The 19,081-nt window shown below is 43.4% G+C and overlaps 1 protein-coding gene across 1 annotated transcript in view; it reads right to left on the reverse strand.

The window, feature by feature from the left end:
• The window catches only part of reck (reversion-inducing-cysteine-rich protein with kazal motifs), a 508,306-nt gene extending 489,462 nt beyond the window's left edge, over positions 1-18,844 (reverse strand). The window contains exon 1 of the mRNA XM_034173078.1: positions 18,627-18,844. Within this exon, the coding sequence (XP_034028969.1) occupies positions 18,627-18,699 (73 nt within the window). The 5' untranslated portion in view covers positions 18,700-18,844. The remainder of the gene's footprint in view (positions 1-18,626) is intronic.
• Between the last annotated feature and the right edge of the window lie 237 nt (positions 18,845-19,081).

Consider the following 19,081-nt stretch of genomic DNA (forward strand, 5'->3'; position numbering starts at 1 on the left):
AATGGCCAGGATGATTTCCCTCTAAGTAATTCCTTTCAAACTTGACTGATGTTTTGTCGTTGGCTACAACCACCAGTCTGCATCTCAATACCACACACACACACACACACACACACACAAACCCTCACTCCAAGTAAAATACAAACTCAGTGCTCACTGTAAAACAGATAGAGCAGATAAACATAGCAGCTTGGTGTCAATACACTAACATGGCTGCCAACGCTGCTAACGACTGCACGATGAATTGGAGTCCACGGCAGAGTCAGGCGAATGAGCATGCAGTTGACTGGATGTCATGGAGCCGTCCAGCAAACGACTGTGCGGTCAACAGGAGTCCACGGTGGGGTCAGGACAATGACCACATGACCCATAGGAGCCCACTGCAGCGTCAGATGAGCAGCCAGAAGGGCCACAGAAAACATTTATCTATGGTTTGGTTATGGTTACACAGTAAAATCACCAGTGTAGAACTAACACTGACAGTGTTAAATTAACACTGTTGTGCTACATTTTGCCATTGGAATGCACAAACAACTTGTTGTGATTAGTGACCAGGGACAAAAGGATTCAGAACCCTAAATGCAGGCAGTCAGACTCAGAGAGGTAAGTGTCAGAAACCCAGGTAATGTACATATTACTTCCAAAGTGATAACAAGAAAAAACATACAACTGAGTTGGAGAAATGACTGAGGAATCAAAAACGCACAAAAATACAAAGCTCCATGGAGGAAAAAGAATCAGTACAGACTGAGATGACGAACCTCTCTAACCATCAAACAGATGACAATGGACTCCCAAAGGCAACACAAGCGGGCGTGGTATAAATAAGCAGGCTGAGCATCACACGTGTAAATACTCAAGGCCTTTCAAGAGGTGAGAACAAACAAACAGAAGGGGGCAGCAAAACCAAGGCATCTCTAAATGACAAAGCATGGCCTAAGACCAAGACACATAACCACTTAAACACCTAGAGAAAAATGAAAGCCTAAAGAGAAAACAAAAATACTCCACAAAAAATTCAAAGACACTGAGAAAGAACCACAATGCATATCATAGCAGAAAACGGTGACAAACAACTCCTTAAGTGTTCATTTTAACTCTCAGGGAGTTAAATAAATTTACTATTAGGGGTGTGAATCTAGGCGGCACGGTGACTTAGTGGTTAGCACTGTTGCCTCACAGCGAGAAGGTCGTGGGTTCAATTCCCGGGACCTTTCTGTGTGGAGTTTGCATGTTCTCCCCATGTTTGCGTGGGTTTCCTACGGGTGCTCCGGTTTCCTCCCACATCCAAAGGCATGCGGGTTAGGTGGATTGGAATCTTTAAATTGTCCATAGGTGTGCATGTGGGTGTGTCTGTGCTTGTGTGTCTGTTTGTGGCCCTGCAACAGACTGGCGTACTGTCCTGGGTGTACCCCGCCTCACGCCCTATGACTGCTGGGATAGGCTCCAGCCCCTCGCGACCCTTAATTGGACTAAAGCCCAGGTTACACATAGACGGTTTTGTTGGCAGGTAGTACGTAGACCGAAGTTCGCGGTAGTTCCGGCTGTTTTCGCGGTGGAAAGGGGCGGAGCATTTCACCAGCGTTTTGAGCGCCGTACTAGCCACAAATACGCAGATAAAACACTGCTAAATCTGCCGAATAAAGCGGTGTTTTGACGCCGTAGCATCCGGCACACGTCAGGCAACAGGGGTTAATACCCAGTTCTATCCTTTACAATCGCAGGTTAAGATGCGCGTGAGAATGGCGGTGTTCTGCTGCCGCCGATAATGCCCTGTGTACCGCTGGATTTATCCAGGCAAATCCTGCGTTACTCCAGGAACTTTTACATATAGGCACCGCCCCCAAAGTATAATAGGCTGAAGCAGCTGTCACTGCAGGGGGAGGGAGCTCATCTCTCAGCCTTTTCTTCTTCTTCCTTTTTCCTCTCCTCAACGTGTTGCTCGTCTCCACCACAGGGCTACCCTCTGCTTCTGAACCAGACCTCTTGGTAAGTCCTTGCCACTGCCAATTTTGTTTTAGGAGGCATACTGGAGCTTCTCTGCAAAAATATATGGAGCTGGCCGCAAGTGAGAGGCCTGCATGCAGCGCGCTAGCGTTTTTATACTGACCGCCGCCTATCGGCCGTTTGGAACGCCGTTAACCGGGAGGTGGCGTTTAGAACGGCGTACTGTCCGCTAGCGCCGCCATTTTGTCTGCCTCTGTCGCCGGTTAAAACACCTTTGAGGACGCCGATGTGGGCTCTATCGCCGTTTTACACGCCGTTGGTTAGGGATACAACGCTGGCCGCCAATTACGGCGGTGTAAACTGCGGCACTACAGGAAGGGGCAGGATGAAATGGTGATTAAAAAGTATCAAACGCCATTGTTCGCGTTGTCTCCGTCGTCACGCAAATTCTCCGGGAATTGCTCCCGGAATTATTCAGCATGTTGAATAATTTTTTCGACGATTCCCGGTAAAGCCGGAGCTAAGCCACGGAGCTAGTGCCGGCGTTGACAACGGCGTTTGATCCTTAAGACAGCCAAAAACTCTTCCGGGATATTTCCGGGAGCTCTTACCGTCTATGTGTAAACGGGGCTTAAGCGGTAGATGATGGATGGATGGATGGGTGTGAATCTTTCAATATCTCATGATCCAATTCGATTCCAATTCATGGGGTCATGAGTTGATTCAAAATTGATTTTCAATTCAAAACCATTTTTGATTCAAAAACTGATTTTGAATTCTATATCAATTCAAATGAAATAGATGATGGATCTAGTTTGTTTGTTTGTTTGTTTTTTCCACATTCAGAATTGGCTACAGCTGTTCAACTTCTTTCGACTTAGGGTGAAGACGTGCAAAATGTGCAACACTGGTAGTTGTGGTTCTGAAACGCTTGACCTTCATTTTGCACAACTCTCTCACTTAGTGTGCCTTAATTGAGAGAGTGGCATCAACTCAGAACATGGCGCCATTTTGATTCCAACTTCGCTGACCTACTGAATGAACCTTTGATGTTTTCAACATTTTTAAAAATCATTTAACCACATACAGCAACACATCCAGGTACAGGTGCTATCAAAATAAATATAAAAACAGTTAAGCTACAAGAATTTCTTTCTACAATCATCACCTCCAATTCAAAGGTAACCTGTACATTTTCCTCTTTTACTGACTTTGTGCTGTGAATGTGCAGACTTTTCTGATCCATTTTTAATCAGCGTGCACACTGTAAAAACTATAAAAATATGATGTCAGTCGAAGGAGTAAAAGCCAAAATGTGTCAAATCACAGCTTTTTGCTGTGTTTGATTTAACAGGTGCACGTCCAGGCTGTGGCTCCAAGTCTGCGCACGGTGTGAAAAAAATAAACAGTCGGCTTTTAATCACAGAAATGACTCCGGTCCCACATGCGACGGGTTTAATGGAAATACATTGCGATTGCGACTGGACATTTTATCCAATGTCCGTGAAAATCCGTTATATATGGTGTTTATTACATAGAAAACAATACAAAAACTTTGGGACTTTTTCTTCCAGTGACTATGAATATCTGGAACACTTCAGAAAACCATTGTTAGTTAACACAGTTCGTTGCTACATCTACAAGTGCAAGTTAAAACTCCACCATGCAAAGCGAAAGCCATACATCAACAGCATCCAGAAATGCCGCTGCCTTCTCTGGGCCTGAGCTCATTTGAAATGACAGATGCAAAGTGGAAAAGTGTGTTGTGGTCTGATGAGTCCACATTTCAAACTGTTTTTGGAAATCATGGACGTCGTGTCCTCCGGACTAAAAGAGGAAAAAGACCATCCAGATTGTTACCAGCGCTAAGTTCAAGCCAGCATCTGTGATGGTATGGGGGTGTGTTAGTGCCCATGGCATGGGCAACTTACACATCTGTGATGGCACCATCAATGCTGAAAGGTTCATCCAGGTTTTGAAGCAACACATGCTGCCATCCAAGTCTTTTACAGGGACGTCCCTGTTTATTTCAGCAAGACAATGCCAAGCCACATTCTGCATATGTTACAACAGTGTGGCTTTGTAGTAAAATAGTGCAGGTACTAGAATGGTCTGCCTGCAGTCCAGACCTGTCGCCCATTGAAAATGCGTGGGCATTATGAAGCGCAAAATACGACAATGGAGACCCCAGACTGCTGAACAACTGAAGTCGTACATCAAGCAAGAATGGGAAACAATTCCACCTACAAAGCTTCAACAATTAGTGTCCTCAGTTCCCAAATGCTTATTGAGTGTTGTTAGAAGGAAAGGTGATGTAACACAGTGGTAAACATATGACTGTCCCAGCTTTTTTGAAAAGTGTTGCAGGCATCCATTTCAAAATGAGCAAATATTTGCACAAAAATAATAAATTTGATCAGTTTGAACATTTCAGAACAACGGATTTGAACTCAGGATCCTCTGGTCTCAAGCCCAACGCTTAACAATTAGACCATCACCTCCCCAGAGAGAGCAAAGGTAAACTTTCTTTTTTCATTATTTTTTGTTTTAATTGGTTTACATCTCTTGTTATTAGTGTTGGATGAATTTACTCTTAAAGGCGACAGTGAATCAACAAAAATGTGGATTGGTACACTTTGGCTTTTAGGCTCCTATTTTGGAGGGAAAAGGTAAGTTAACCAATTCCATTTATTCTTCCACACTTTGTGGATGGAGTAATTCAGCCCCTTCAACTGGCTGCTTCTCTGTTGTTGCATGATGTCCACTCTGAGCAAAAAAGCAGGTGCTGCGGGAGAGAAGTAGCGGGACTCACTGAAATGTTAGTGACTGTGGGAAATGACCACATGTGAAGGGCAAGACAGGAGGTAGAACAGTTGGTCCTCTGGTGTGATGAGAACTGGAGCTGAACCTGCTCAACACCGTAGAGATGATAGTGGACTTCTGGAGGAAACCACCATCGACCCCCCACCCCCCCAATCCTCAACAACACTGTGCCTACTGTGGACAATATTTGAAGTGGACCTCCCAGGAAAAAGGCACAGCAGAGGATGTACTTCCTCAGACAGCACAAGAAGTTCAACCTGCCCCAGGAAGTGCTCATTATCTTCTACACATCTATCATCCAGTCTGTCCTGTGCATCTCCATCACTGTTTGGTTTCCCTCTGCCTCCAGACATGACAGGCACAGACTTCAATGAACTGTAGGTTCTGCAGAAAAACTAATTGGAGCCAGCCAGGACCAGGAAGTGAGGTTTCTGCAGACCTCTCATACCCAGGATACACACGGTTTAAACTCCTCCCCTCTGGCTGATGTTACAGAGTTCTGTACTTCAAAACAACAAGACACAGGAACAGTTTCTTTCCACAGGCCATCACACTGATGAACAATTTAACCTGCCAAAAAACTCACTAATTCATATACCTCATGTACAAATTAACTTCAATCTGTCTGTTTCTCCTTTCCACACATTTTTATTGCACATTTTTATTGTGAATTATTCAGTATTTAGTGTATATTTATACATTTTCATACAGAGTGCAGCTCAAGCTGGAGTCAACTCAATGTATTCTTGTAGATACTTGGCGAATAAAGGCTATTACTATATGGCTGCGACGCTACACACGCTCTGATTGGCTGATTAGTGGTCGGATACCCGTATCCAGACTAGTTACCATGACAATCAGTTCATCACAATTTTTGTTGTGCAATGGCGCACAACAAAAAGCACGTCCGTGTTGGAAGTCTCACACGACAAGTTGTGACATGCCCAGCTGTTACACAATTTCTCGGATACTCACTCGACTGAAAAGCCACCGAAAGCCGTCTGAATCTTCCGAATGTGTTGTATGGTTGGGGGTGCCTGGCTGTCTTCTGTTTCTGTCTTTTGTTTTTCCTTCCAGGTGGCACGCGTTTAGGACTGAGTGGCTGTGTGGCTGAGTTATCAGGACCTCACCCTGATCACCTGAGGCTGATCATGTGCAGCTCGTCAGGACTCACAGCTGTGGTGCATCTACATGGATTGGAGCATGGTGGCATTTAAGTCTGGAGTACACAGTGTGTATTTGCCAGAAACTCGACCTTGTGACCAGACGGGTGAGATCGTCGTCTTGAGAGCCATCTCATCATTATGGATGCAGAGACCGTCCAGGTTTGATGCCATGGTCTGAAAGAGGAGGGGGTGAGGTCTCACGCTCGTCAGCACACTTCCTGAGGTACGTTAGGTTTTGTGACTAACATTAGTACAGTCAGTAAATGTGGTGTCCCTCACACCTTATTATATTGAGCTGTTATGTTAGTCGTTTAATCAGCTTCCACTGCAGTTGAGACTGTGAACTGGGTGTTCCATGCCTGCAGGGTGGGAAGCTGATTAGTAATTAAGCCAGGAAGTGTTTGCTGTTTGTGTACACCTTTGAGTGGTCTCTCTGTGTGTGGAGTGTGGACTCATATGATGGTTTCTTCTTTCGGCGGAGTCCTTGGGTCCGAACTGTTTCTGGCTCCGGACCGTTAGTGCTGCTGGGAGCACACCGGCATTCCACCACACCAGACCGCGCACTTATTTGTTTGTATTATCACATCACTGTTATGTTTATTAAATTCTGTTATCCTTTGTACCGTGCTCTGCTTATTTGATACTGGGTCCTTCAAACGCTGGTCGGTTCTCCGTCCTGCGTCCGACACATAACAGAATGGTTTCCAACACAGACGTGCTTTTTGTTGTGCGCCATTGCGGCTCCGTCCCGACGCGCAAATTCCTCCGCATGTCTTTCATTACAAAATCTCCTGTAACAGTGGAATGTGCCGCAAAAGTGCTGATGTCCACCTCTTCTATATTTCTCTGGTAGTCAGACGACGGTCCCACATCACCAGAGCATTCACTTTGGAAATGAAGTGGTCGTTTCAGCCTGTCGATGGCCGCTCGGACCGCAGCGCGCCCTCCGCCGCTGTGGGCCGTCTTTAATCCGGTTGTAATGCTCCTTAATCTCTGTGACGCCCAGAGTATCCTCACCGAAAGCGGTCTGAATCTTCCGAATGGTTTCCACCTGGCTGTATCTCTCAGTTTCTGGAAAAATTTGATTCAGTGCTGCTCCAATCGCTCAGCCATTTCCCTGACAATGAAAATCCGACGAGAGGGGTGGACCAGTGCTCACTCAAAGCCTGCCCACAGGCGAATGACGCAACCGACAGGCGTGAAAAAACTCACGCATGCGCATGAAGGTTCAAGCTTGGCTGATGCAAGCGCACGATTCAAATCCATATAGTTTTTCAAAAAAATAAAAAGGTCGGATAGTTTTCTAACAGACCTTGTACATATATATATATATATATATATATATATATATATATATATATATATATATATATATATATATATATATATATACAGTAGTGTTCAGAATAATAGTAGTGCTATGTCACTAAAAAGATTAATCCAGGTTTTGAGTATATTTCTTATTGTTACATGGGAAACAAGGTACCAGTAGATTCAGTAGATTCTCACAAATCCAACAAGACCAAACATTCACCAAGCACACTCTTAAGGCTATGAAATTGGGCTATTAGTAAAAAAGTAGAAAAGGGGGTGTTCACAATAATAGCAGTGTGGCATTCAGTCAGTGAGATCGTCAATTTTGTGGAACAAACAGGTGTGAATCAGGTGTCCCCTATTTAAGGATGAAGCCAGCACCTGTTGAACATGCTTTTCTCTTTGAAAGCCTGAGGAAAATGGGATGTTCAAGACATTGTTCCGAAGAACAGCGTAGTTTGATTAAAAAGTTGATTGGAGTGGGGAAAACTTATACGCCGGTGCAAAAAATTATAGGTTGTTCATCTACAATGATCTCCATTGCTTTAAAATGGACAAAAAAAAACAGAGACGCGTGGAAGAAAATGGAAAACAACCATCAAAATGGACAGAAGAATAACCAGAAAGGCAAAGGCTCACCCACTGATCAGCTCCAGGATGATCAAACACAGTCTGGCGTTACCTGTAAATGCTGTGACAGTTAGAAGACGCCTGTGTGAAGCAAATTTATTTGCAAGAATCCCCCGCAAAGTCAATCTGTTAAATAAAAGACGTGCAGAAGAGGTTACAATTTGCCAAAGAACACATCAACTGGCCTAAAGAGAAACGGAGGAATATTTCGTGGACTGATGAGAGTAAAATTGTTCTTTTTGGGTCCAAGGGCCGCAGACAGTTTGTGAGACGACCCCCAAACTCTGAATTCAAGCCACAGTTCACAGTGAAGACAATGAAGCATGGTGGTGCAAGCATCATGATATGGGCATGTTTCTCCTACTATGGTGTTGGGCCTATATATCGCATACCAGGCATCATGGATCAGTTTGGATATGTCAAAATACTTGAAGAGGTCATGATGCCTTATGCTGAAGAGGACATGCCCTTGAAATGGGTGTTTCAACAAGACAATGAACCCAAGCACACTAGTAAATGAGCAAAATCTTGGTTCCAAACCAACAAAATGAATGCCTCGCAGATGTGAAGAAATCATGAAAAACTGTGGTTATACAACTAAATACTACTTTAGTGATTCACAGGATTGCTAAAAAAGCAGTTTGAACATAATAGTTTTGAGTTTGTAGCGTCAACAGCAGATGCTACCATTATTGTGAACACCCCCTTTTCTACTTTTTTTTTACTAATAGCCCAATTTCATAGCCTTAAGAGTGTGCATATCATGAATGCTTGGTCTTGTTGGATTTGTGAGAATCTACTGAATCTACTGGTACATTGTTTCCCATGTAACAATAAGAAATATACTCAAAACCTGGATTAATCTTTTTAGTCACATAGCACTACTATTATTCTGAACACTACTGTAAATATATGTGTGTGTGTGTGTGTGTGTGTGTGTGTGTGTGTGTGTGTGTGTGTGTGTGTGTGTGTGTGTGTGTGTGTGTGTGTGTGTGTGTGTGTGTGTACTCACACACACACACACACAGTGCTCGGTCCGTAATGACAACACGTCAGTCTGATATTTCCCCAGAGAGACCTTGCGGTCGGTTAATAATCTTTTATTCTGATTCTGAAGTTGACTATGTTGCTGCTCCATGCTAATGAGCCAAGCTAACTTGCTAACACAACAAAACTGTTGTATGGAAGAAGGTCGTGCTACAGCAGCTATATTTACTGTAGTGAGGAGTAACTGAAACAAAACAGAAATTATTTTTTCAAATTTGATTTTTGAAAGTTTTGAATCATTTGTGACTCTTTAAGGATAAGAATCACGATTCTGACATAAATCAGTTTTTCAATGCCCTATTTGCTATGCATCCTTGAAAGAGCTGAAACACCTGAAATGTATCAGCAGATGGAAATGTCCTGATCCATCATTTCATATTCAATTAGCAGAATCCAAAGAGGATGCAAACCAGACCAGTGGTGTCCTGTGTGCCATGGAAATCACACAAAGACGGGCACATGACCAGACAAAACCAGGCATCATGGAATCTGAGGAGGACAGAGGGACTGATCAGAACTGAGACAAGAACCTGTCTTTTTCGGTGTAAAAGCAGTTGAATAATGATAGTGAATTATAAAAAACAGCCCCAAATTGCAACTGATGTGTCATTTAAATACAGTGGTTCTCATGACACAAAGCATTCAGTGTGTATTATAACTCTCATTTTAATTTCACATATCTGAGCAAACAAACTTTTCTAACAGGGCGTAGGAGACCTTAAAACCTGCTATGAGACCTGAATACACATGTTAAGTGTACAGCAGCAGATCTCGATTTATAAATTTTCGGCTAAGTGGAAGCTGGCTCCAAACTTAACTTAGGGCCCGGTCAGAATCTCCTTCATCCATATATTCATTGTCTATACCCATTGACTCCAGTTAAGTGTTGCGGGGGAGCTGGAGCCTATCCCAGCTGTCATAGAGCAAGTTCAATGAGCCAAAAAGAAAAGGGATAAAGATTAATTCAGTTCCTTTCCTTGTTTAATTTGTATTTTTGGCAAAGATGCATCTGTCTTTCACTGCCCTCCAGGTGGAAAGGGCCTACACAGATTTCTGCATTGTGTTGGGGAAAGTGTAGTGACACGGACCCACAACAGGGGGCGCAAATGAACGGTCAATAGATGAGCCAAAAGGTAACAATTTAATGTTGTGAATGTGCACAACGACTATACAGACAATCTCAGAATATGATAGCAGTCAATACACAAAGGTGACGTGTGGGCAGGCTCGAGGATAGAAGACGTCTGTCCTGAGAAGAGCTGGAACCATACGATTTCCGCCGCCACCGAACCTGGTGAATACTGGAGCCGCCAAGTCCCAAATTCCCAGGTGATCACCGTCCCCGACTGTTGGATCTGGTACTGTAACAAAACTCCAGTAACAAAAACAGTCAGAAGGTGGAAAGTCACCTCCACCTCTAATCACACACTCGTGCAGCTCCTGTTAACCACTTATCTGGTTGGAGTGTGAAGCGAAGCCGTCGCTGATCACACCAAACGCCTTTCCCACAGATAAGGAAACACTTACAGGAAAACAGCTGCAAAGAAGTTCAGACTATTAGTCAGTGTTTTCAGTTTAGCAGAGAATTACCTTCACAGGTAGATGATATCTCGGCAATGAGGTGGAGATGACGTCCGGGTTTTATGGAGTAGTATGATGAAGTGTAGATGGGTGACAGCTGTCATGAGATAATGAGTGACAGCTGTCACCCCCGGCTGTGTCCGTGGCGGCAGCGCCCTCTCGTGCCTGAAGCCCGCACTTCAGGCAGGGCGCCCTCTGGTGGTGGGCCAGCAGTACCTCCTCTTCTGGCGGCCCACACAACACATTGAACACAATAGCTGCCATCATCATGGCAATCACGATAGCAAGGAATATGGTCCCTTAGTCGATTCCTGGACCTGGAGGTGACAGAACAGCCCCAGTCCTGAAGCGAACTGTTGCGCACTCTAACAGACGCTACATGTGATTGCTAGAGGAAGCTTCTGCCAATCAGGATGTTGCCCTCTGTCTTGCATGTTTGACAATTCTCTGTACTTTGTTTCATTTGTTAATCCGTCATTGGTAGTATGGCCAGAGCAGATGGTCACACTGAGTTTGGTCTGCTTGAGATTTTTTCTAGGGCTGAAACGATTAGTCGAGTAATTCAAATAATTCGATTACAAAAAATGTTTGACGCAAATTCTGTGCCTCGAAGCTTCGTTTAACGTTGTAGTACATATGCCAGGCCTGTGTGTGGTGCTGTAACGTCCCCACAAAAACAAACAAAAGAAGATTAGCGTAAGCGCTAATCAAATTAGCACAAAAGCTACAGCTTTCCAATGCGACAAACAGAAAGAAATAAAGCCTTTTAGGAAAAAGACGGTCCACCCTGATCATCTGAAATAGCTTACTGTGCATTTAAAGCAAAGCAGTGTGTTTGTTTTATTAAAAAAAAACACAGCTGGCCGCTCTACATGCGGCGGCCGGCTGCTGTCTCTCTCTGCCTGGTGTGAGCGGCTCAGCACTGCCCTCACACAGCTCCGTCCCGGCCACAGACAGTCTCTGGAAGAAGTCCACTCTTTCTTCTGTGTTTTGCTTAGACTCACAATAAGTATTTCGCTTTTTAATTTTCGCTTTTTTGTGCAACACACACTTGACAAACACGGGAACTCAAATAAAATAATAATAATAATAATAATAAAAAAAACTGTGACTGCGAAGCTGCACGTTCAACCTCCAGCTGGAAATGAAATGCATTGGCTGAATCGCAGAGAGAGTGTTAAAAAGAAATTCATGCAGGGACCCAGTCCACCACCTTAATAAATAAATAGAAATGGTTACATTTTACAAGTTGGGGAAAACAAAAAACAGAAAGCCACAACCCATCGTCATTTCAGCAAAATGTCAAGACTTTGGCCCGACTTTGGCCAAGCTCCTGACACCAGGAAAGATCCAAAACTTGTAAAGATGTGAAAAAATAATTACCCAGGAAAACAGAAAGGGATACACTAAATTTGACAATCTCCGTGATGACGCAGTGACATTGTGCCATTACTTAGGGAGAGCCCTGGACTGTTAATGTTTTAAAACGCAAAAGTACTTTTTATCCGATTACTCAATTAATCGCCAGAATAATCAATAGAATACTCGATTACTAAAATAATTGATTGCTGCAGCCCTAATTTCTTCCTATAATCAAAAAATGCCTGAGGGAGTTTATGCACACAGGCTTGCTCAGGGGGTGGATAAAGACACCTTGACAGTTGCACGAATTTGATCCGCAATTCGTCATAGCAATGTTTTTTGCGCATGGACACGCAGCTGCGCACAGCTCACGCACAGTTTACAATGAGCTTATTCATTGGCACACCAGATTGCCTGCCAGTGCGAGGAACAAAAGCAAGTGTCAAGGTACCTTATCTTTAGACCTTACCATTGTTAGCTAACTCAGGGTGACCTAATGTTGTGATTTGTCACTATATAAATACATTTAAATTGTAGGTTAGGTAGGGTAGGAGTAGGATTAGTAATAGTGAGTTAAAAAAAACTCTGTCATGAAAATTTGAATCATTTCGTGACGGGAGCACAAAAAAAAATGTGAGACTGGATTGATGTGGCACACGTTTTACATCAGATGCAGTTCCGGACACAACTCCACATGACAGGGTGGCCTTGAACCACAAACTTTCTGTTCTGTAAACAAGAGAGCTGCTTGGCCACCCAGCCCAGTCTCATGTTTTTTTCGTGCCCCATCTCAAAAAGCGCCGGATTTTCATGATATGTTTTTTATTTGCTATTTATAATCTTCCACTTCTCCGAACTCTAAACATAACCACAGCATTAGTGCCTACCCTCCTCTAACCCTGACCAACCCCATCCCAGACCCCCCGTCACCCCACATTTCATACCCCGTCATGAAATGAATTCGTCCCCCCATCATGAAAAGTGCTCCATTTTCATAATCCCAGCACAAACCCACACAGTAAATTTTGCTGAGTAATGGCCCAGTCAAACGGCACTTAACGAAGGGCACGGACCCGGCGCCACGAGGGGGCGTTTGGGGGCGACGCCCCCTCATGTCATCAATCCCACCCCCTCGGATGTGAGAGTTATCAAAAAAATAAAAATAAAAAAGAAAGAAAAAGAAATACTGGAAAATATAGCAAAATATTAGTTATTCAATATTATTATCACTTTACGTTACTGGGCCTGTATCATAGATTTACGTCAACGGTACTTGGCTATACCCACCCGCTATGCGTAAACAAATGACGTCATAGCACGCGCAGCCCAAGAACTGTCCGCAGAGGAAAAGATGAAAATGCGAGAAGTGTGTTTTGGTCGCAATATGGATATTCCGGATGATTTTTCTCATGGATAGTATGACAATGAACAGCAGCTAAAGTCAGGAGTCAGGTTCAGTGGGCTCAGGCACAGGGAAGAATTAATCTTAGCATTAGCGGCAGCAGCAGCTGCTGCGTGCGCTTATTATTTTTTATGAAATATAACAATATGAGTGTAGGAATGACAATCCAGCCCTTATGTACATGTGGCAACAGGGAGATAATTTAAAAGATTATATAAAGAGCTGTTCTGGAAGACAGAGAATTCACATTGTGGATCAGCTGCAGCTGGTTGAAATAACCGCACATGAGGAGTCAATGTGCATTCACACACGCACTGATCAGTTTACTGCTCTGATATATTCAATCATCTTTACACTTACATTTATTCCCCCTTTTGACAGTTTTCTGTTATAAATCAATATATATGGCTTAGTAACGTAATACAGTGATACAGCAGTGACCACGGCACACCAGAGGTTTTTTTTTTAATTGGAGCAAGACGCGGTGCGGCGGCACAGGAAAAACACCTCCGTGTTGATAACCATTTGTAAAATCCAGGCGGCTTTTGATGGCTTTCAGTGGAGTGAGTATATGAGAAATTGTTTAACAGCTGGACATGTTCCAACTTGTCCTTAAGGCTTCCAACAGAGGTGTTTTTCCTGTGGCGGAGTGTCGCGGCGGCTGCGAGCCGACGCGCGGTCCCGTCCGCACGTCTTTCATTAAAAAAATCTCCTTTAACAGTGGAATATTTGGATAAAATGCTGAAACCGACTTCTTCTGAAACTTCTCTGTTCTCTCACGACGTCCTGGATCAATAGAGCCTGAAATGTGGAGGTTTTAAGCTTGAAACAGGCTGATGACGCCGCCTGAGAGCGCTGCGCGACGTCTCGCACTGTGGGAAGTCCTTAAAGCGACAGTGTCACCTCAAAATCTCTCATCAGCCGTTAAAATTTTCACTGAAAACCAGCTTAATTTTTCGAACCATGTCCACTTCAATGTGTCTCACAGGTTTAGAAAACATTTTGATCAAACAAAGCGCCAGTCTCTCAGCAACTTCTCGGACAAAGGAATTCCGACGAGGGGCTGGACGACTCATCCCACAAGGAGTGCTCACAGGCGAATGACGTCACCGACAGGCGTGGAAAAAATCACGCATGCGCACAAGGGTTCAAGCATGTCTGACGTAAAAACATATGAATAAAATCCATATAGTTTTTGAAAAAAGTAAAAAGGACCTATACTTTATGGACAGACCTCGTATACTCTGCTAAGTAACATTTGGTCCCAAGGTAAATAGAGTAAAATACGACCACAGCAGCTCCTCTGAGACAGACTCCCTTCACCCAAAGCGATCAAATGGATTAATGTGATTATTAACATCACATGACAAGGTAAAACCTCTTAAATTATTCTAAAGTCAGTTTTAAGCAGAAACAAGGCCATTTTGAGCAGAAACAAGGCAATAATCTGTGACACTCTGAAATGACGGACGTGCAGTGAAGGCAACAGCTAGCAGCTCTGATCGCTTCCTCTGTCTTTTATGATGAAATAATGCTGAATTTATGTGGAAATGATTGTTGTACAAAAACTTCAGATATCTGTTGCTGAGATAAATGATGACTGGACTGCAGTTTTAAACATAGACGAGGTGATAATCGGTGAACTGCAGCTGACTCATGCGCAGTGAAGGCAGGGCGGATCAATTTTTAGGGGGGACCGTTCAGTCAGCAACACCGTCTTGTCAATTCAAGTGGTTCTACTCCAATCAGAGTTGATTTTACACCATGCTGAGTTGATTTACTTGGACTGGGACCACATGTTATCTCATCAGAGTAAATTTTACTGTGCATAGATTAATGTACTTGTCATAACCCAGTATCACGAACTGCCATTACACTGGGTTGAGCCACCACACTGCCACTAAAATATTTAACAGATGGGTTAGACACTAATGTTACACATTACAATTTAGGCAAGTACAGTGCATCCAGAAAGTATTCACAGCACTTCACATTTCCACATTTTTTTTATGTTACAGCCTTATTCCACAATGGAGTAAATTCATTTTTTCCCTCAAAATTCTACTCACGACACCCCATAATGACAACATGAAAAAAGTTTTTTTTTGTTTTGCATAATTTTTAAAAAATAAAAATCCACAACATCACATGTATGTACTCGTACATATTCACACTCTTTGCTCAAAACTTTGCTGCTGCACCTTTGGCAGCAATTACAGCCTCAAGTCTTTTTGAATATGATGCCACAAGCTTGGTGCACCTAGCTTTAGGCAGTTTTGCGCATTCCTCAAGCTCCATCAGACTGAATGGGGAGCACCATTTTCAGATCTCTCCAGAGATGTTCAATCGTATTCATGTCTGGGCTCTGGCTGGACCACTCAAAAACATTCACAGAGTTGTCCTGAAGCCACTCCTTTGATATCTTGGCTGTGTGCTTAGGGTCACTGTCCTGCTGAAAAATGAACCATCGCCCCAGTGTGAGGTCAAGAGCACTCTGGAGCAGATTTTCATCCATCATGTCTCTGTACATTGCTGCATTCATCTTTCCCTCAATCCTGAGTAGTCTCCCAGTTCCTGCTGCTTAACAACATCCCCACAGCATGATGTTGCCACCACCATGCTTCACTGTAGGGATGGTGACTGGTTTCCTCCAAACATGACGCTTGGCATTCTCACCAAAGAGTTCAATCTTTGTCTCATCAGACCAGAAAAATTTGTTTCTCATGGTCCGAGAGTCCTTCAGGTGCCTTCTGGCAAACTCCCAGTGGGCTGCCATGTGCCTTTTACTAAGGAGTGGCTTCCATCTGGCCACTCTACCATACAGGCCTGATTGGTGGATTGCTGCAGAGATGACTGTCCTTCTGGAAGGTTCTCCTCTCTCCACAGAGGAATGCTGGAGCTCTGACAGAGTGACCATCGGGTTCTTGGTCACCTCCCTAAGGCCCTTCTGCACCGATCGCTCAGTTTAGACGGGCGAGTCCAGGTGGATCTGAACTTCTTCCATTTATGAATGATGGAGGCCACTGTGCAAAGCAGCAGCAGAAATGTTTCTGTACCCTCCCCCAGATTCGAGACAATCCTATCTCAGAGGTCTACAGACAATTCCTCCAACTTCATGTTTGGTTTGTGCTCTGGCATTCACTATCAACTGTGGGACTTTATATGTAGACAGATGTGTGCCTTTCCAAATCATGTCCAATCAAATGAATTTACCCAGGTGGACTCCAATTAAGCTGTAGCAACATCTCAAAGCTGATCAGTGAAAACAGGATGCACCTGAGCTCAGTTATGAGCTGTGAATATGTACGTACGTGTGATTTCTTAGTTTTTGTTTTTTTTCAACAAATTTGCAAAAATTTAAAAAAAAAACTTTTTCCATACTGTCATTAGGGGCTACTGTGTGTAGAATTTTGAGAAAAAAATGAATTTAATCCATTTTGGAATAAGACTGTAACATAAAATGTGGAAAAAGTAAAGTGCTGTGAATACTTTCCGGATGCACGGTATGTACATAAGATTCATGGAAGCAATATTGAGCGCATATAAATGCATTGATATTGTGATACGTATCGAGTACTGGCCGTCTAATGATATGTATTTTATTGCATCAAGTTCTGAGAAATAATTAGAGGCCCCCTCAGACCCATGACTGGACATGGAAAGAAAAGGGCCACCTTTCATTCCTCTCCTCCCCCTTCCACTTTAAGGAGTCTAATTGGTTCCAGATGCATTCTCTCATGACCACACTACGTAATCACAACATGAAAGAAAAGGACAGCAATTCACATGGCAGTTGATATTTGTAGGAAATATTCACATGTCTAAAATCTATCAGAAGGGGACAGGTGAGATGATGATGATCCTGCTCCCACTAAGCATTAGGCGTCTTACTGACATGTAGATCATGTTTAAATTGCATTTGTAGGGTTCACAGAACATCCATAAGACGTCTAATGTTTAGTGGGCTGGCATCAATGGGTGGTCTCTGTCTTCCACATGGTGATGTTTGTCACACCTACAGTTCCACAGACCGTGGTTAAGCCTCTGGGAAACAATGTGCACCCCAAATGAACATCTGAGAGCTCTGTTTCTTTCATGTTTCATGCAGATGTGTGTGGGGGAGTCATATTTAAGCAGAGCAGATCCACATCCCGCACCCATGTGAAGATCAAAGTGTGACCCCAGCATCATGTTGAAAACAACGGCCCAGACTGGCAAAGAGAAACAACAACTCACAAAGTGATGAATTAACAAGTAAAAGCTATTTGAAGGCCAGCTGACAATCCAATACACACCTCAGCAAAACCTCAAACAAACCAAAGCAAAACACTCAATTAGCACACATGTGCCACGACAACAAGGTTTGATAAGCAACTTTAACTTATTTTACTGTGTAGGGTTCACCATGTGTTTCTGATAAATGTTAGTGGAATCACAGTGTATTTTATAAAAACGTGGGAAAGTAAACGGCTCATATTTACTGAACTAATTATACTTAACTAATTAAAGCACATTTATCTACATTTTCTACAGGGAGTATGAACGTGAAACAAACAAAAACAACATCAAAGCGCCAAATGGCTGCAGACATTTGGCTTTAATGTGGGAGTTTGACTTTTCCCTTTCAACTCATGTGTTTTCACGTTATAAAGTAGACTGTTGCAGGGACACAGTATCTTTATGAATACGTTACATCCGTCATGCAGACTTTTGACCTGAGTGTCTGAGTCGCTCTCGCACGCACCGCCGCGCTCACAGCGTCGTGCTAACGGTCATTGCAGACTCACAATACAGATCTGGTATTTTGCTTTTCGGCAAAAAATATGCTATTGAAATGCCGGTGCCGGATATTTAAGTAAATGTCAGGAATTTGCTTTTCAATTCGGGCTCGGGCAATACAACAACCACTCATGTATTAGGCTGAAATCCAACTTTTACAGCTGGATTCCCGTTAGTTTCACGAGCATTTCCCACCCGGGACAGTCCGCGGTGGGCGGTAGCTAACACAATAAAACTACAGTTTACTGAAATCAAATACGTTTTCTGGTCAGACAGAGCACAATATTTAATAATGGCCATTCGTGTTAAAGTTATCCAGTCGGGACGGGAATGTAATATTGGAGGAATTGTGAACGGAGTTTGGTGTAGAGCTCCAAACAGCAGACAAATCAGGCCAACAGGATGTCTGCTCACTGAATCAACAAGCTGTGAAACTGCATTAAAAAGAAATTAGGAAATAAATAAAAACGTATAAATGTGTGTGAGACTGAGCTGTTTTATCACAAACCAATACGTGGAAGCAGACACCGAACGGAATAAAAGCAGTCAGGGGAATAAACGGCACACAGACTCACCCTGAGCTCGGAGCGGCTGCCAGCAAAAGTTTACTGAGAGCAGGAATGCGACGATCTGGAAACACGCACGCATTTTATTAAAATCCGAAAGTGCATCGTGGACAGGAAGACTGAGAAAATACGGCTGTAACACACTCCATGGGATAAATGGGATAAATCCCCCTCTCTCTCTCTCTCTCTCTCTCTCTCTCTCTCTCTCTCTCTCTCTCTCTCTCTCTCTCTCTCTCGCGTCCACTGCCTGCGGTGCACAGCGCGTGCGCACAACGAGAGCGCGCGTCGACGAAGCCAGATGTTTGAAGTTCTCAGCACGAGTGCAGGAACAACTTCAAAGGACGGGGGGAGGGGCTTTTACTGGTCCACCAAATACAAAAACATACATGAAGATAAAATTTATTGATCTCACTTAGGAGAAATTCACATGTTACGTCAGCTCTTAAAAAAACACACAAGGTGGG

The sequence above is a fragment of the Thalassophryne amazonica genome, chromosome 1 (genome assembly GCF_902500255.1).
Source record: "Thalassophryne amazonica chromosome 1, fThaAma1.1, whole genome shotgun sequence".
NCBI lineage: Eukaryota > Metazoa > Chordata > Actinopteri > Batrachoidiformes > Batrachoididae > Thalassophryne > Thalassophryne amazonica.